The sequence below is a fragment of the Argopecten irradians genome, chromosome 4 (assembly GCF_041381155.1).
Source record: "Argopecten irradians isolate NY chromosome 4, Ai_NY, whole genome shotgun sequence".
Taxonomy (NCBI): Eukaryota; Metazoa; Mollusca; class Bivalvia; order Pectinida; family Pectinidae; genus Argopecten; species Argopecten irradians.
The window spans coordinates 51,401,271-51,419,655 of record NC_091137.1 but is presented as its reverse complement, the minus strand read 5'-3'; the positions used below and the strand labels follow the sequence as shown (position 1 = coordinate 51,419,655).

At 37.1% G+C, this 18,385-nt stretch overlaps 1 protein-coding gene across 1 annotated transcript; it reads left to right on the top strand.

Moving 5' to 3' along the window:
* The first annotated feature begins 13,796 nt into the window (after positions 1-13,796).
* Positions 13,797-18,142, top strand: LOC138322351 (uncharacterized). The gene is made up of 5 exons (XM_069266391.1): positions 13,797-14,948; positions 15,553-15,629; positions 15,920-15,956; positions 17,462-17,499; positions 18,004-18,142. Exons 1-5 carry the CDS (start codon positions 13,797-13,799, stop codon positions 18,140-18,142), a joined length of 1,443 nt encoding a protein of 480 aa, XP_069122492.1.
* Positions 18,143-18,385: the final 243 nt, after the last annotated feature.

Genomic DNA, 18,385 nt, shown 5'->3' with positions numbered 1-18,385 from the left:
TTCTGTGTTAGCTATGTCAAAGCCTAGTCAGAAACTTAGTAATATTGTGGAAGATTCTAAAGTGTCTGTTGAGATTAAGAGCTCAGAGTCTGATAGTGTCTTGGAGAAGTACTCTCCCTTCATTTCTGAAGGTTTTGTTTCACTTACTAGTGATATCACCAACTTGAAACCTGTGAAGATTTTGAGAGATACTGGGGCTTCTCATTCTTTAATATTAGATGGTGTAGTGCCTTTGTCTGAGGAGACCTCATCTGGTAGTAGTGTTTTGCTTCAAGGTGTAGAGTTAGGTTTTGTTAATGTGCCTCTCCATTGTGTTTATTTAAAGTCAGACTTGGTTACTGGGCCTGTCACCATTGGTGTTAGACCGGAACTTCCGATAGAGGGCGTGTCGCTCATTTTAGGCAATGACTTGGCTGGAGAGAAAGTTAGGGTAGATCCCTTAGTGTCCAGTATTCCAGATAAAACAGGTGATGCTGAGACTATTCAACAGGAATTTCCTGGTATTTTCCCTTCTTGTGCTGTAACTCGTTCAATGGGTAAGAAGGTTTCTGATGTTGCAGTAGTTGAGGATCATTATAGTCCAGGGTTAGGTGACACTTTCTTGGCTCATGATATAGAGGATGTCGGGAGCAAGTGTGATCTTTTGAGCAATCCTGTAGACTTTGATAGTGATAGAGTTGTTCCTAACAAGGGTACTTCTTTGTCTGACATGATGAGTAAATCATCTTTGTCTAGAGAGGAGCTTATAGTAGAAACAGGAGAAAGATCCTGAAATCTCCTTATTGTGTAATCGGGCTTTGAGTGAGGAAGAGGCTGAGAAAGTCCCGGTTTGTTACTTCCGTCAGTCAGGTGTGTTGATGCGCAAGTGGCGCCCCCCTGATGTGTCTCCCGAGGAAGACTGGAAGGTTGTTAATCAAATAGTTGTCCCACCGAGGTATAGGCAAGATATTCTAAGTTTGTCTCATGACGTACCTATGGCAGGGCATTTAGGTGTGACCAAGACTTATAACAGGATCTTAGATCACTTCTTTTGGCCCAAGTTGAAACGGGATGTGGCTGATTTTTGTAGGTCTTGTCATACTTGTCAGGTGGTAGGGAAACCTAATCAGAAAATCCCTGTTGCACCTTTGCACCCCATTCCAGCATTTGAGGAACCATTTAGTAGAGTCATTATAGACTGTGTAGGTCCTCTACCCAAAACTAAGTCTGGGAATGAGTATCTTTTAACTATTATGTGTGCTTCCACACGCTTTCCTGAAGCCATTCCACTCAGGAATATTAAAGCCCCTAACATAGTCAAGGCTTTGGTTAAATTCTTTACATTTGTTGGTCTTCCAAAAGCTGTCCAATCGGACCAAGGTTCGAATTTCATGTCTGGTATTTTTCAACAAGTCATGTACCAGCTCCAGATCAAGCAGTATAAGTCTAGTGCTTATCATCCAGAGTCTCAGGGTGCTTTAGAACGTTTTCATCAGACATTGAAGAATATGATGAGATCTTATTGTTTTGAAAACAAAAGAGACTGGGACAAAGGTATACACATGTTGTTGTTTAGCGTTAGAGAATCTGTACAAGAATCTCTTGGCTTCAGTCCCTTTGAACTTGTGTTTGGACACACTGTACGTGGTCCTTTGAAAATTTTGAAAGACAAAATTTTGGACGAAGATTCTAAAGTGAATCTCTTAGATTATGTGTGTAACTTTAAGCAAAGGTTGACAAGGGCATGTGAATTGGCAAAAGAAAATTTGGCCCTTACTCAAACCAAAATGAAAACATGGTATGATAAAGATGCCCGTGCAAGAAGTTTTGATCCAGGTGACAAAATTTTGGCTTTATTACCAATACCGAGTCAGCCTTTGCAAGCTAGATATTTTGGACCTTATGTTGTTGAGAAAAAGGTCGATGATGTTAACTACATTGTACAAACTCCAGGGAGGCGCAAGAAAACTCAATTATGTCATGTTAATATGCTTAAGAAATATGTAGATAGAGAAGAGAGCAAGACCTCTCAACCTATTGCTACTTTGGCCTCTGTACCATCACAAAGTGAAAGTACAGCTGATATTTGTAAATTAGACTTAGATGGTGGTGTACAAGATGTAGGTTTAGACTGTGGTGTTAAGTTACGGAATTCAGATGTGCTCGCGAACTTGGACAAGAAACTGTGTCATCTATCAGAAAAGGAACGCAATGAACTGAAAGATTTGATACTTGAGTTTAAACATTTGTTTCCGGATACACCAGGCAAAACAGATGCTATCTATCATGACGTGGATGTAGGCGATGCGCCACCTGTCAAGCAACATCCTTACCGTGTCAATCCTTTGAAAGAAGAACACTTAAAGAAAGAAATTCAATACATGTTGGACAATGATATTATTGAACCAAGCAAAAGTGAATGGAGCTCTCCATGTGTTCTGGTGCCAAAGCCAGACAAGACATACCGGTTCTGTACTGACTTCAGAAAAGTAAACTCTGTCAGTAAAACAGACTCTTATCCAATTTCAAGGATTGACTCGTGTATTGACAAAGTTGGCAAAGCCAAGTATGTTAGCAAGTTTGACCTGTTGAAAGGATATTGGCAGGTGCCATTAACAGAAAGAGCTAAAGAAGTGTCGGCATTTGTAACCTCACAAGGTTTGTACCAGTACAAAGTTATGCCGTTTGGTATGAAGAATGCCCCGGCAACATTTCAACATCTTCTTAACAGCGTGATATCAGACCTGGAAGGCTGTGATGGATACATCGATGACGTCATCAACTACCACGACACGTGGGAAGACCATCTACGCGGGATTTGTGAATTCTTCGAAAGACTCACTACCATGAAATTGACTGTAAACTTATTGAAATGCGAATTTTGTCATGCAACTGTTGAATTTTTAGGCCATGTTGTAGGACAGGGGCAGGTTAAACCTGTTCAGGCCAAAGTAGAATCAATTATAGATTTTCCAACTCCTGGAGGCAAGAGAGAGCTGATGAGATTTCTTGGTATGGCTGGATACTACAGAAAATTTTGTCAAAATTTCTCTGTTATAGCAGCTCCACTTACTGCTTTGTTAAAGAAAAATGTCAAATTTGTCTGGTCAGACGAATGTAAGTCTGCCTTTGAGAAATTGAAAGCCATACTATCAAACTCACCGTTCTGACTCCTCCAGATTTTAATAAACTGTTTAAACTGTTTGTTGACGCCAGCGATGTAGGTGTTGGTGCTGTTTTGATGCAAGAAGGTACTGAAAAAATTGACCATCCAATTTGTTATTTCTCGAAAAAGTTTGACAAACACCAGAGAAATTATTCCACCATTGAGAAAGAATGTTTAGCGTTGATTTTGGCCTTGAACCAATTTGATGTATATCTCTGCACTACAGTTGTGCCTGTGTTGGTCTTCACCAACCACAACCCTTTGACATTCATTGGGAAAATGAAAAACAAAAATCAAAGAATTCTCAGGTGGAGTTTGACTTTGCAAGAGTACAATCTTGACATCAAACATATCAAAGGGAAAGACAATATTCTGGCTGATGCTTTATCAAGGATTTAAATATGACTTAATATGTCAAGAAAGTTTCCTTTTCAAGAAAACTTTCTTTTCTTTAAGGAGGGGTGTGTTATGTATGACACTAAATACATGTAGTTATGAGATAAGGGAGATAACTCCTATAGTTTTTTTTATCAATACATCCTATAAAGTTCACATAATTAATTTAGGTTATAGAACTTTCTAGAATATCATCATCGTATAAACAAATATGTTTGTAAACATGTTGATTATAAGTAGAGATCTAGAATGATCTATTTCCAGAAATTCTGTGTGTTTATTTGTTTACTGTTTTTAGTTAGATATTTCTGGAAGTAGAAGGTTCTCCAATATTCTTGAATTAGGGTTTAGTTATATATACTCCAACTGTCCAAAGCTAATCAGAACTGTAATGAGACCTGTAATAAGACATATCAAGAATTGTACAGCGCCATATAAGATTCTATTGGGAGAGCTATTGTGACTTTATCTGTGGATTATTACAACACTTTGTGTGGATTTATTCATATTGCCTGGAACTTTACAAATCATCAGTGGACATTCAATTTCCTTGTGGATTTGTGATTATTGTTAATTTGAAACCCGGAAGGATCAAGGATTATACCAGGACATTCGCATACAGATAAGTAACACTTTAAATCATCGTACTACTCTTGTACCACCACCAATTACTTTAGACATTGTAAACCATCTCTGTATAATATTGTATATATAATTAAATTGTGTTTTGAATTTAGCTGCTGGTTTCTCATTTCTGTTATTCGTTCATGTAACAAAATCTAAATGGCTAAATGAATGCAGTCTGGAGCTTGAAACGATGTATAAGTGTATAATTGATTCGTCACATTAAACTGATTACCTTATAAATATGTTTCGCCAGCATGTGAAAACTTTTGAACTTTCAAATATTTACGGAAGTGAGTGTAATAGCCACATGCAGAGTCAGCAAATTAAATACGAAACTAAAACCTTCTTACATCAAAACTGACCAATCGGCACTATAAATGACGGTATGGCTGTCAAACACACTCTTATTACCATCCTTTGAAATGGTTCTGTAAAACCTTATCTTTATTTCAATACTAACTGAAATAATTGAGAATACGGAAGTGTGGAGTCAGTACTCAAATATGACGGCCAGCTGTGGTTGATTAGCCTAGCTCGGTCGGCTCTTCAGCTAATATCTTGGACATAATTAAATCCAAATGCCCATCAGATACACAATAGACTTGATTGATACCACTTGGAATTACACAAGGTATGATTAATTATTTGATTGTAAAAACATCGTTGTTGATACCTCATTATAGTGTCACCGGCAATTTACAAGCTAACTAGGCCTGTCGCTAGTGCCGTGTAAACAAAGTGTCAATCATCGTGTCGAACTCCTCGCCAGTTAAATTTTAATGAACAGAAGGTTGTTTTAGGCACTAATAAACAATAGGAAGAGTTTTATTTTGTTCTTGAAGAGCATTTGGAGCCTATGCAAAACGTTTTGAAAGAAGACGTAAAAATTCGATTTTTTTTTGTAATTTTTTTTTTTTTTCAAAAATAAAACTCAAAAAACGTACCTGCGCACTATACGCAGGTGCGCACTATACACGCAAAAATACGGTATCGTCTTTTAACCCATCTACAAATACTGTAAGTGGAAAATCATCTTTGATTGCGAAAATATCGATACTCAACTCTTTTGGAAAGCTGTGTTTGTGAGATTTGACATTGTTTGAATTTCTATACATTCTGGGGTCATAATTGCCCCTTATTGTACCTACTCCTTTCAAATGATATTTTCATTTTATATTGAATATATGCATTGAATATTGACTTAAAGATCCAAGTATTAATCATAACCCTATCACGACAACATGTACAAAACATTACTGCACATTTCAGCTAGGACCTGCCAGTCGGTGATCATGACCCAGAGCCTGTACCTGCGTATAGTGCGCACCCCAAAAAGTTTTTTTATCAATATTACCTTGATAAGTTTGTTATCAATAATTTTCGCACATCTTTACAATGCAAATAAATATAGTCTTCGCATATAATGCTTGTAAAAGTGAAAGTAGTAAATCAATATTTGTTTTTTGTGTTGTTTTTTGCTTTCCTTTTGTATCAAGACATGAAACAATTGGATACAAATTCTTCAAAATCAAAAATAAAACCAAAATGTGGGAGGAGTATTATGTAACAATGATATGACGAATAAGAATACATGTATTACATAATAATACAGTTGTAAGGCATAGATATAACGTCAGTTATAGTCACCACTGGAGTATTGGGGATTCAGGTAACTCAGTAGTAGCACATTACGTCCAGTCAGCTTTGACCACTAAACCCCTTATATAATGAAAAGTTTCAAGGTCACCTGATCCAAAATGGCAGTGATACGGCTGTTTGAAAAATGGTGATTTTGTCGACAGATGTCTACCAAAGTTATGCTTTTCATCGACATTGACTTATTATTCAAGGTAACAGTTAGGTAAAATTATCAAAACAAGACTATTTTCCCGTCCAAACTTTATGACGTTTATACCACATATAGATTCCATATTTCAAAAACTTATGATGCAATTGCCTTTTTGTTTACTTTAAAATTATATTCAATTAGGTCACATATACTACAACAATCCATTGGAAAATCAATGGAATTACATAGCGGATTCTCACAAAAGTTTGCAAACAAAATTTCTTTCATAACCCGATGAAGTTAAAAAAAAAAAAAGCTACATCAATACTTAAATAACTTGATATCTATATATATATATATATAATATTGTAATAAATAAAGGTAATAACTTGATATCTATGATATTGTAATATATAAAGGTAATAACTTGATATCTATGATATTGTAATTTATAAAGGTAATAACTTGATATCTATGATATTGTAATATATAAAGGTAATAACTTGATATCTATGATATTGTAATATATAAAGGTAATAACTTGATATCTATGATATTGTAATATATAAAGTAATAACTTGATATCTATGATATTGTAATATATAAAGGTAATAACTTGATATCTATGATATTGTAATATATAATAATAACTTGATATCTATGATATTGTAATATGAATAACTTGATATCTATGATATTGTATATATAAAGGTAATAACTTGATATCTATGATATTGTAATATATAAAGGTAATAACTTGATATCTATGATATTGTAATATATAAAGGTAATAACTTGATATCTATGATATTGTAATATATAAAGGTAATAACTTGATATCTATGATATTGTAATATATAAAGGTAATAACTTGATATCTATGATATTGTAATATATAAAGGTAATAACTTGATATCTATGATATTGTAATATATAAAGGTAATAACTTGATATCTATGATATTGTAATATATAAAGGTAATAACTTGATATCTATGATATTGTAATATATAAAGGTAATAACTTGATATATCTATGATATTGTAATATAACAAGAGGCCCATGGGCCTTTACGGTCATCTGACTCATGGCACAAAACAACAAAGTCACAGTATAAAGTAGTGGTTAACAATTAATATAAATAATACAAGGAACTCCTTAGTTGAATATGTAAGTTTCTGAAATAGGTAAATGTCATTTGTTGAACAAACTTGGTTGCCCTTCATCCATATATGGTTGTTACCCATTCAAGTATTAATATAAGGAGTCAGATTTTAAAGCCAAATTCAGCTAAGCTCCCAGTTTGGACCTCCGCCGTACTATCCCCATGGGTCTTAGCCTGGTCCTTTATAAAATATGATTGTCCTCACCTAAAGTTCCCCCTTCTGAATCAATTAAAACCCCTTTAGACCAATTTTCATTGAGATCTGAAATGAACCCCAACACAGGAAGTGGGCCAGCAGCCATCTTGAAATACCAAAATATTTACGAAAATGTTTGCATGTTGTTCGGCATCAATTAAAACCCCTATAGACCAATTTTCATTAAGATCAGAGACTGAAACCTTAAAACAGGAAGTGGGCCAGCGGCCATCTTGGAATACAATAATCTTTATGAAAATGTTTGCACGTTGTTCGGCATCAATTAAAACCCCTATAGACCAATTTTCATTGAGATCAGAGAGTGAAACCTGAAAACAGGAAGTGGGCCAGCTAAAATTAAGAAAATTTGCCCTTTTGGGGCCCCACCCCTCAGCCCCTAGAGGTCGGACCAGGCTCATTTATATAAAACATGATTGTCCTTCCCCAATGATGTTTAACACCAAATATAAATGAAATCCATCCAAGGATGAAGGAGGAGTAGGATTTTAAAGCTTAAAATAAGAAAGTTTGCCCTTTTGGGGCCCCATCCCTCAGCCCCTAGGAGTCGGACCAGGCTCATTTATATAAAACATGATTGTCCTTGCCCAATGATGTTTCACACTAAATATAAATGAAATCCATCCAAGGATGAAGGAGGAGTAGAATTTTAAAGCTTAAAATAAGATAATTTGCCCTTTTGGGGCCCCACCCCTCAGCCCCTAGGGGTCAGACCTATCTCAAATATATAAAATATGAATGTCCTTACCTAATGATGTTTCACACTAAATATGGATGAAATCCATCAAAGGATGAAGGAGGAGTAGGAATTTAAAGCTAAAATAAGAAAATTTGCCCTTTTGGGGCCACACCCCTCAGCCCCTAGGGGTCGGACCAGGCTCATTTATATAAAATATGATTTTCCTTCCCCAATGATGTTTCAAACCAAATATGGATGAAATCCATCCAAGGATGAAGGAGGAGTAGGATTTTAAAGCTAAAATTAAGAAAATTTGCCCTTTTGGGGCCTCGCCCCTCAGCCCCTAGGGGTCGGACCAGGCTCATTTATATAAAATATGATTGTCCTTCCCTAATGAAGTTTCACACCAAATATGGATGAAATCCATCCAAGGAGGAAGGAGGAGTAGGAATTTAAAGCTAAAATAAGAAAATTTGCCCTTTTGGGGCCACACCCCTCAGCCCCTAGGGGTCGGACCAGGCTCATATATATAAAATATGATTTTCCTTCCCCAATGATGTTTCAAACCAAATATGGATGAAATCCATCAAAGGATGAAGGAGGAGTAGGATTTTAAAGCTAAAATTAAGAAAATTTGCCCTTTTGGGGCCTCGCCCCTCAGCCCCTAGGGGTCGGACCAGGCTCATTTATATAAAATATGATTGTCCTTCCCTAATGAAGTTTCACACCAAATATGGATGAAATCCATCCAAGGAGGAAGGAGGAGTAGGAATTTAAAGCTAAAATAAGAAAATTTGCCCTTTTGGAGCCCCACCCCTCAGCCCCTAGGGGTCGGACCAGGCTCATTTATATAAAATATGATTGTCCTTCCCCAATGATGTTTCAAACCAAATATGGATGAAATCCATCCAAGGATGAAGGAGGAGTAGGATTTTAAAGCTAAAATTAAGAAAATTTGCCCTTTTGGGGCCCCACCCCTCTGACCCCAGGGGTCGGACCAGGCTCATTTATATAAAATATGATTTTCCTTCCCCAATGAAGTTTCACACCAAATATGGATGAAATCCATCCAAGGATGAAGGAGGAGTAGGATTTTAAAAGCTAAAATTAAGAAAATTTGCCCTTTTGAGGCCCTGCCCCTCTGACCCTAGGGGTCCGACCAAGCTCATTTATATAAAATATGATTGTCCTTCCCTAATGAAGTTTCACACCAAATATGGATGAAATCCATCAAAGGATGAAGGAGGAGTAGGAATTTAAAGCTAAAATAAGAAAATTTGCCCTTTTGGGGCCACACCCCTCAGCCCCTAGGGGTCGGACCAGGCTCATTTATATAAAATATGATTTTCCTTCCCCAATGATGTTTCAAACCAAATATGGATGAAATCCATCCAAGGATGAAGGAGGAGTAGGATTTTAAAGCTAAAATTAAGAAAATTTGCCCTTTTGGGGCCTCGCCCCTCAGCCCCTAGGGGTCGGACCAGGCTCATTTATATAAAATATGATTGTCCTTCCCTAATGAAGTTTCACACCAAATATGGATGAAATCCATCCAAGGAGGAAGGAGGAGTAGGAATTTAAAGCTAAAATAAGAAAATTTGCCCTTTTGGGGCCCCACCCCTCAGCCCCTAGGGGTCGGACCAGGCTCATATATATAAAATATGATTTTCCTTCCCCAATGATGTTTCAAACCAAATATGGATGAAATCCATCCAAGGATGAAGGAGGAGTAGGATTTTAAAGCTAAAATTAAGAAAATTTGCCCTTTTGGGGCCTCGCCCCTCAGCCCCTAGGGGTCGGACCAGGCTCATTTATATAAAATATGATTGTCCTTCCCTAATGAAGTTTCACACCAAATATGGATGAAATCCATCCAAGGAGGAAGGAGGAGTAGGAATTTAAAGCTAAAATAAGAAAATTTGCCCTTTTGGAGCCCCACCCCTCAGCCCCTAGGGGTCGGACCAGGCTCATTTATATAAAATATGATTGTCCTTCCCCAATGATGTTTCAAACCAAATATGGATGAAATCCATCCAAGGATGAAGGAGGAGTAGGATTTTAAAGCTAAAATTAAGAAAATTTGCCCTTTTGGGGCCCCGCCCCTCTGACCCCAGGGGTCGGACCAGGCTCATTTATATAAAATATGATTTTCCTTCCCTAATGAAGTTTCACACCAAATATGGATGAAATCCATCCAAGGATGAAGGAGGAGTAGGATTTTAAAGCTAAAATTAAGAAAATTTGCCCTTTTGAGGCCCTGCCCCTCTGACCCTAGGGGTCCGACCAAGCTCATTTATATAAAATATGATTGTCCTTCCCTAATGAAGTTTCACACCAAATATGGATGAAATCCATCAAAGGATGAAGGAGGAGTAGGATTTTAAAGCTTAAAATAAGAAAATTTGCCCTTTTGGTGCCCCACCTCTCAGCCCCTAGGGGTCGGACCAGGCTCTTTTATACAAAATATGATTGTCCTTCCCCAATGATGTTTCAAACCAAATATAGATGAAATCCATCCAAGGATAAAGGAGGAGTAGGATTTTAAAGCTAAAATTAAGAAAATTTGCCCTTTTGGGGCCCCGCCCCTCTGACCCTAGGGGTCGGACCAGGCTCATTTATATAAAATATGATTGTCCTTCCCTAATGAAGTTTCACACCAAATATGGATGAAATCCATCCAAGGAGGAAGGAGGAGTAGGAATTTAAAGCTAAAATAAGAAAATTTGCCCTTTTGGAGCCCCACCCCTCAGCCCCTAGGGGTCGGACCAAGCTCATTTATATAAAATATGATTGTCCTTCCCAAATAAAGTTTCACACCAAATATGGATGAAATCCATCCAAGGATGAAGGAGGAGTAGGATTTTAAAGCTTTAAATAAGAAAATTTGCCCTTTTGGTGCCCCACCTCGAGCTCTCAGCCCCTAGGGGTCGGACCAGGCTCATTTATATAAAATATGATTGTCCTTCCCCAATGATGTTTCAAACCAAATATGGATGAAATCCATCAAAGAATGAAGGAGGAGTAGGCTTTTGTATAAATAGTCTTACGCACGACGCACGGCACACGGCGCACGGCGGACGGCGCACAGCGGACGGCGCACGGCGCACGGCGCACGGCGCACGACGACGGACGAAACGCGATGACAATAGGTCATCCTGACCTTCGGTCAGATGACCTAAAAAGGTAATAACTTGATATCTATGATATTGTAATATATAAAGGTAATAACTTGATATCTATGATATTGTAATATATAAAGGTAATAACTTGATATCTATGATATTGTAATATATAAAGGTAATAACTTGATATCTATGATATTGTAATATATAAAGGTAATAACTTGATATCTATGATATTGTAATATATAAAGGTAATAACTTGATATCTATGATATTGTAATATATAAAGGTAATAACTTGATATCTATGATATTGTAATATATAAAGGTAATAACTTGATATCTATGATATTGTAATATATAAAGGTAATAACTTGATATCTATGATATTGTAATATATAAAGGTAATAACTTGATATCTATGATATTGTAATATAGAAAGGTAATAACTTGATATCTATGATATTGTAATATATAAAGGTAATAACTTTGTAATTATATGTTTTCATATAATTTTGTTTATATGTTGTGTGTATATTCTCTAGTCTACTACATGTACATCTCCCTCAATAATATATACTGTTCAGATATAAAAGAACTGCATATACAAGCACAGACTGTTTCAGAACTACTGGTGTTTCCCGTAAGGTTTAGATGTGTTCAATATAGATGCTATAGATATACGTATATATATATAGATGACCCTTGCCCTTAAGCATTGATTTCATTAACCGTATCGACCAATCATTTAACGCCTAGCCATACCACGTGACTAAGTGGTCTGGGGGTCAGCTTCAGTTGCAGAATTTCTTTGTGAAGAGATTGACGTGCTTGGTTCTAACTTTTATGGATATTTCTTAATACCTTGAGAAACCCACGTTTCTCGTACAATCGCTTGTGTGCGCGATTCATAAACAATGGCTACGCGGGATTAGTATTATAGCCTAAATTTCAGCTAAGAAACAACATGCCAAGATCAAATCGTTCCCTATTGCTTCCGCTACAAGAAGATCAAATTCACATGGGATAGAAAGTGAAGACCACGTGAATGTACCAGAGCGTGGAAACGTAAACAATGACTCAGAGCCCGATAGACAGGGTAGTTCACACACTCGCCATCATCCATATAGAGACAATGAAAGCACATGGGATATGGACAACCAAGGAAATTGGACCGTTGCGGAGCTTAAGCAGAGACTTCTCGAAGACTGTGGAATAAAAGTTCCCCGGGGAAGTATTTCAAAAGCTACTTTAAAGTTGTGGTATATAGAAAACAAAGGAACTACATCTACAGTGTCTGTTAACTCAGCTAGTGCGACACAGGAAATCGAACAAAGCACTGAGCCACAAATCACTACGCGTGAGAATACCGGAAGTGACGCTACAAATATGGCGACTCTATTATCAACGCTAAACAATGTGACACAGTGTTTTTCATCCTTACAAGACACAGTGAGGCAGCTGACAGCGGAGAAAACCGAGAAACGCCAAAACTTCGGTCTAGGTAATTGGTATTCGTCAAATGGAGCTGAGGCAACTTTTACTACCCGAGAATCTCAGAATTTTCAGAATACTGTCAACAACAGCGCAGGCATTCGTTCCGACTCCATCACCAATGTTGACATCGTATCTCCGTCGCTTCAACGTCAAATTACCGAAGGTAAGGACGTCAATTTATCTTCTTTACTCATACCGAACTACGACTGCCCACAAAATCACACAGTAGTCACGGATAACATAGAATTTAATGTAGTGGGTAAACCCGACCCCAGACTGAATCGTCAGCTGTCAATTCAGGAATTCATCAAGGCGTTCGGAAAATACAAACGCGTGATGTGCAGCACAAACCCAGAAAGACAGCAGGAGCTAGACGCGCACCAGGACGACATTATCGAAATCTCTAATTTCTACAACTCTAAATTCTATGACTACCATAAAATGTTTAGTGCAAAAGCAGCCGCTATCTTAAGAGAGAAGCATATCAAAGTGGATTGGAGTAAAAGAGACCGGGACCTTCTAGCTCTGGTCAGCGCAGGTGTGGAAGTTAAGGCATGTCAATCTTGCAATATGATAGACCACACAACACAATTTTGCCCGTTGAAAAGTACACAGGAAAGAGTACCACTCACGTCCGATCAATCAGCAGACAAAAATAACATGAAATTAGATAAACAGGGACGACAGAGGAACTTTTTTGAAGGCCGTGAAATATGTAATAACTTCAACGGATCACAGGGTTGTTTCAGGAACCAATGCCCACTTCTCCATTTATGTATTAGATGTAAGAACCAGAGCCACAGTGCAACCCAGTGCCCAAGGAAGAAAACAAACTCTAATAGTAACACTAACTATAACAAAGGGAAACATCACTCCAACAAGTGACTACAAGTGACTGCCTTGACTGTATGTTCGTCCTCATCGTTTTGTTGGAAAGCTACTACGCCAGTAAATATAAGTCAATTAGAATATGAACTTACCTCACATTGTGATAGGAACTTTGTTTCATATCTCTGTAGTGGTTTACGACATGGATTTGACACAAAAATCGCAACCACAGACATACTTCAACATGGCACTATAGAATGTAAAAACAATCTTTCGGCAAGATCCCGACCTGAAAGCGTAGCACGACTTATTAAAGATGAATGTCAGAAGGGGTTTATGTATGGTCCATTCGATACATTACCATTTAGTGAATATCGTGTGAGCCCTCTCGGTGTTAGTATAGGAAAATATTCGGGGAAAGAACGACTTATACTAGATTTGTCAGCTCCACACAACGACCTAGGTGTTAGTGTTAACGAGACTATCGACAAAGACTCTTGCTCAATGTCCTACGTCAAAGTTGATGACGCTATCCGTGTTATAATCGCAAGTGGCGTAGGAGCTTGGTTGTGTAAATTTGATATTGCAGATGCATTTAAAATTTGTCCTATCAAACCAGCTCAGTGGCCGCTTTTTTGTATAAAATGGAACTCGTCTTACTATTTCTACGTGAGAATAACGTTTGGCTGTCGATCTAGCCCGAAGATCTTTGACACTTTATCGCAAGCTATTTGCTACATAGCAGTTCATAACTATAAAGTCAGTCACATCCTACATTTGCTGGATGATTTTTTGACCATAGACAAACCGGACAATATCGGAGAAAGAAACATGGCTATTATGACTACCATTTTCAAAAGACTAAACATTCCTCTATCTGTTAAAAAGACAGTGGGCCCTACAACCTGTCTGGAATACCTAGGTATTATTTTAGACTCGCAGAAAATGGAAGCCCGTTTACCGGCAGATAAAGTACAACGTATCTGTGACTGCATCAAGGATTTGGAGCAAAAAACAGTATGTACTAAAAGGCAGTTACTACAACTCTTAGGTCACCTAAACTTTGCTTCGCGCATCATACTACCTGGTCGGTCTTTCGTGTCTTACTTAATAAATCTGTCCACTACTGCGAAAGACTTACATGACTTCGTCCATCTGAATAAAGAGTGTCGTACCGATCTCACCTTTTGGCTGACTTTTCTCCAACAATGGAATGGTGTAAATATGTTCTATAACCAACACCTTATTGACAGCCCCGAACTCGACCTTTACACAGATGCATCCGCTACCTTAGGATTCGGAGGCTATTACCATGGCAAATGGTTTTCATCCTCCTGGCCATTAGATATCCCGGAAGTTAAAGAAAAGTCTTTATCTATCGCATATAAAGAACTCTATCCGATCGTTGTAGCAGCTATCCTGTGGGGAAAATACTGGGCTAAACAACAGATAGTGTTTTGGTGTGACAACGAAGCCACTGTAGCTATAGTGAATAAAGTTCAAAATGCCTTTATATTATGGAGCTAATGAGGAAATTAACATGGTGCGCCTGCAAATAGTTAATACTGGTAGCATAAATTTGGCAATAGAAGCTAAGGGTACTTATTAATTTGATAACAGTATCAATTTGATACATATTAAAACCTTCAGTAACTTAAACTTTTAGTTGATAGTGTATTTAATATTTTCAATAGTATAGAATGAATGTAAATAAAACTGATCCTGCAGTGTCACTTGGAAATTATTTGTTTTGCTTTTTTGATTTTTAAATTGACTTTTGCACCGAATGGACCTTTTCATGACCTCCTTACTTTGGCGCCCAAACTATGTTTTTATAATTTTTAACAAAGTTCCAAAAAGTCGCAATCATAAGAGGTTTTCTTCCTGTTTTTTTGGAGTTTGAAGCTTTCCCAGTGACACGGGTGAGATAATGATTATTCCTCTGTGAACAGCTCAAGTAACAAAATGCGGACCGAGCAAGATGTCAAGGTTGTCAATGACTGATGCTATACTGTAAGAGCGTCATAACTGAGTCCATTGTACAAACTCGTGTCCACATGGGCGTTGTGACTGTGAAGCGGTTGGTTGCTAGGTTGATGATGTTGGTGTAGCTGGCTGTGATTACTGTAAGGAGGATACTGAAGATGATGATGCCACTGTAGAATGCTGGTGAGGATGATGTAAGGCTGTAAGTCCAAAAGGGGGAAGCGCTGGGCAGGTCTCAGGGGTTGGAGTGGGTCCTTTTGATTATCCATCTCCCGGACTTTCCTCCTTAGCCTTTATCACTTCATTTCTTTGAGTTCACTGAACTCCTTTCTGCTTTACACAGACTGAAATTTAAAAGAATATTGAGTCACCTCCAACAGGACAGATTTATGGTGTTGTCATGAAACTGCTGGCAACCAATTACACAGAGACAATTTTGCTTTTTGTGAATTATTATCCTTTTATTACTGCAGGACCTTTGGCTGTATTGGTGCTGAATATTACTACGAAGTAGGTAAATTTGATTATCTTTATAGATTTCATGTTACATTTGTGTCATAATAAAACAAATTTCTGGTCTTAAAACAAAATCTGAACCATTCTGGCATATTCTGATTTGCTATTTCAAGCAACTCCGATGTGAACTATTCCAAATCACCCAATGGAGTCCAAGAATTGGCAACATGGAGTATTTTGAGGTTATTGCAAATTGTTTAAGACTGCCTATCAGGCATCAGCTAGTCTTGATAAATTTAATGACATATAAAATCTTACAATACATAATAAGCTTACTCTTTATGGTTGATAGCGTCATCTTTTCTAGGGGTTTATGAATTATTTCGGCTATCTTCTGTGGTGGACCTTCAATAAGAACAAAGATTTGTGGTCAATTCCCCCCGCAATTGGAAAGAAGCATTTAATTACTTACATTCTAAAAATAAAAAAAACTTATATTGTATGTAAATAGTCATATCAAAAACAACTTTCTGTGTGCAGTAAAAAAAAAAAGTATTCAATCTAACATCTTCGAATCACAAGAAAAAATGGAAGAAAAATTGATACTTGAAATTTATGAACAGCATACAAAAAGTCTGTCACTGCTGAACAGAACATTATAAACAGTTAAAAATCATTTCTCCCACATTTAGAATTAACAATACAATAGTAATATCTGTATGCATTTATATGGATTGAAACTTACAATACGCTGTTGTCTTTGGCTTCTTTCTGTATATCTGTACCTTGGATTTCTGTAGTAAATCATTATGACACTTATCAAGTTCTGTTTTTCAAACATCAATAACTTCATCAACGGGGAAGGAAGTTCTAAAAAGTCTTTAATTCCCTTAAAATCAAATGAGACACCTAGACTGTGAATGCTTCATACCAAAGTTTCAAAATGCTGAAATAGGTATACATATAACTCTGAACTTGTAAAAGACATGCATGAAAAAAGTACAATTTTCCGAGGGACAAGTCTAAGAGGACTAATATGAAATTTTAAACCAAAAGTGTTATTTGTAGATTTTTAAAAGATAATCTATTTAACAAGTAAATAACAGTAAATAAAAGGCATAAGCATTAGAAAGCAAGTGTTTCAATTCCTACAATCATTTGATTACTGTGCCTTTTCATAAATAATTCTGCTACCAGCTACTGATTTTGTGTTTGTCAATACAATTTTAGAATCATATTTTTTTTTTATTATCAAAACTAAGCATACATTGATCATACCATACTGCACATTGTTCTTCTTCAGCTGTGATACAATCTTGGACTTTTTGACTCAGTATCCTGTGGACAGTATGTTGACTTTCTACCACCAGCTCGCAATTGGGTTGCTCAGATGCTGGTAGATGTCTTGCCTTAATGGGAAAAATGAAAATAAAACAACAAAAATGATTGGGCTATAGTTTACACTTGTATTGGTCCATACACAACGTTGGTTCGACTTTTGTTAGTGGAAAAGAAAGAGCAAGAACCATGTACTTTTTAACACATCTTTAATTCCCAAGAACTATGGCATTAAAGGAAACAATGTTGGTCTAATAAGGTAAGATTTTCAAAAGAGAAAAGTATAAGTTGCTCATGAAAATGTGCTCATGAAACTGCAATGATCATGGTAACTGGAACTTGGGTGTGATAAAACGACAACTTACTTTTCATTCAGTTTTCCTTTTCTTTGAAGGCTGATCATTCTCCCCAGACTTCCTTAACTGCTGCAAAATATGAAAGTTATACACACATTTAGATCACACAGCTCATGTAATCCACAATTACCAAGGAAAACAATCACTTACAATCTCGTAAAAACTCCTACAATATGTCAAAACAGAAGGCACATGTGGCGAGCATTAGACTTTGCGTCCATTGATAGTACCGTATAACCAAAAAGAATTGCGAATATCGCTACATAGTAATGCGCTGTTGAAGTTTGAAACATTACTCCTGTAAAACTTCAACAAAGGAAGTCTGACACAGTCCTGCAGGGTGATTAGCAATTTTTTTCATCTTGAAATTGTGGGCTTCAAGTTTTACTGGTGACATATGTTTCCAGGTGTGTAGAGATTGTTTTAGCCGATGGAGTAACTCCCGAGGAAAAGCTTGAGGCGATGGGTGTTCTAGAACTGGATGCATCCAAGGGATTTATAAGTGAGAAGGATTCGCGACTGTCCTCATTACACACCCTACACTAAACACACCCCACCACGGGAGATAGAGGGAACTACATAAATCGGGAATAATAATCGCATTTTTCTCAATACAAGACAACTTTTTCCTTATCGAGAGTCACCACAGAACATTCACAATGTTTAGTCAGTTTGCGTTTAAGGACGAAAGTATTATAGATAGAAAAGTCCTAAAAACTTTCGCTTTAAAATAAAAATATGACACGCTCATGAAATGACAGAGATTAAGACGGTAACACTCCGCACCCC

Excerpts from the sequence above, each read along its gene's own strand:
- LOC138322351 (XM_069266391.1), top strand. The coding sequence starts at position 13,797 with ATGTATGGTCCATTCGATACATTACCATTTAGTGAATATCGTGTGAGC. Across the intron at positions 14,949-15,552 it reads ACGAAGCCACTGTAGCTATA|GTTGATGATGTTGGTGTAGC; the intron begins GTGAATAAAGTT and ends GTTGGTTGCTAG. Across the intron at positions 15,630-15,919 it reads GATGCCACTGTAGAATGCTG|GACCTTTGGCTGTATTGGTG; the intron begins GTGAGGATGATG and ends TTATTACTGCAG.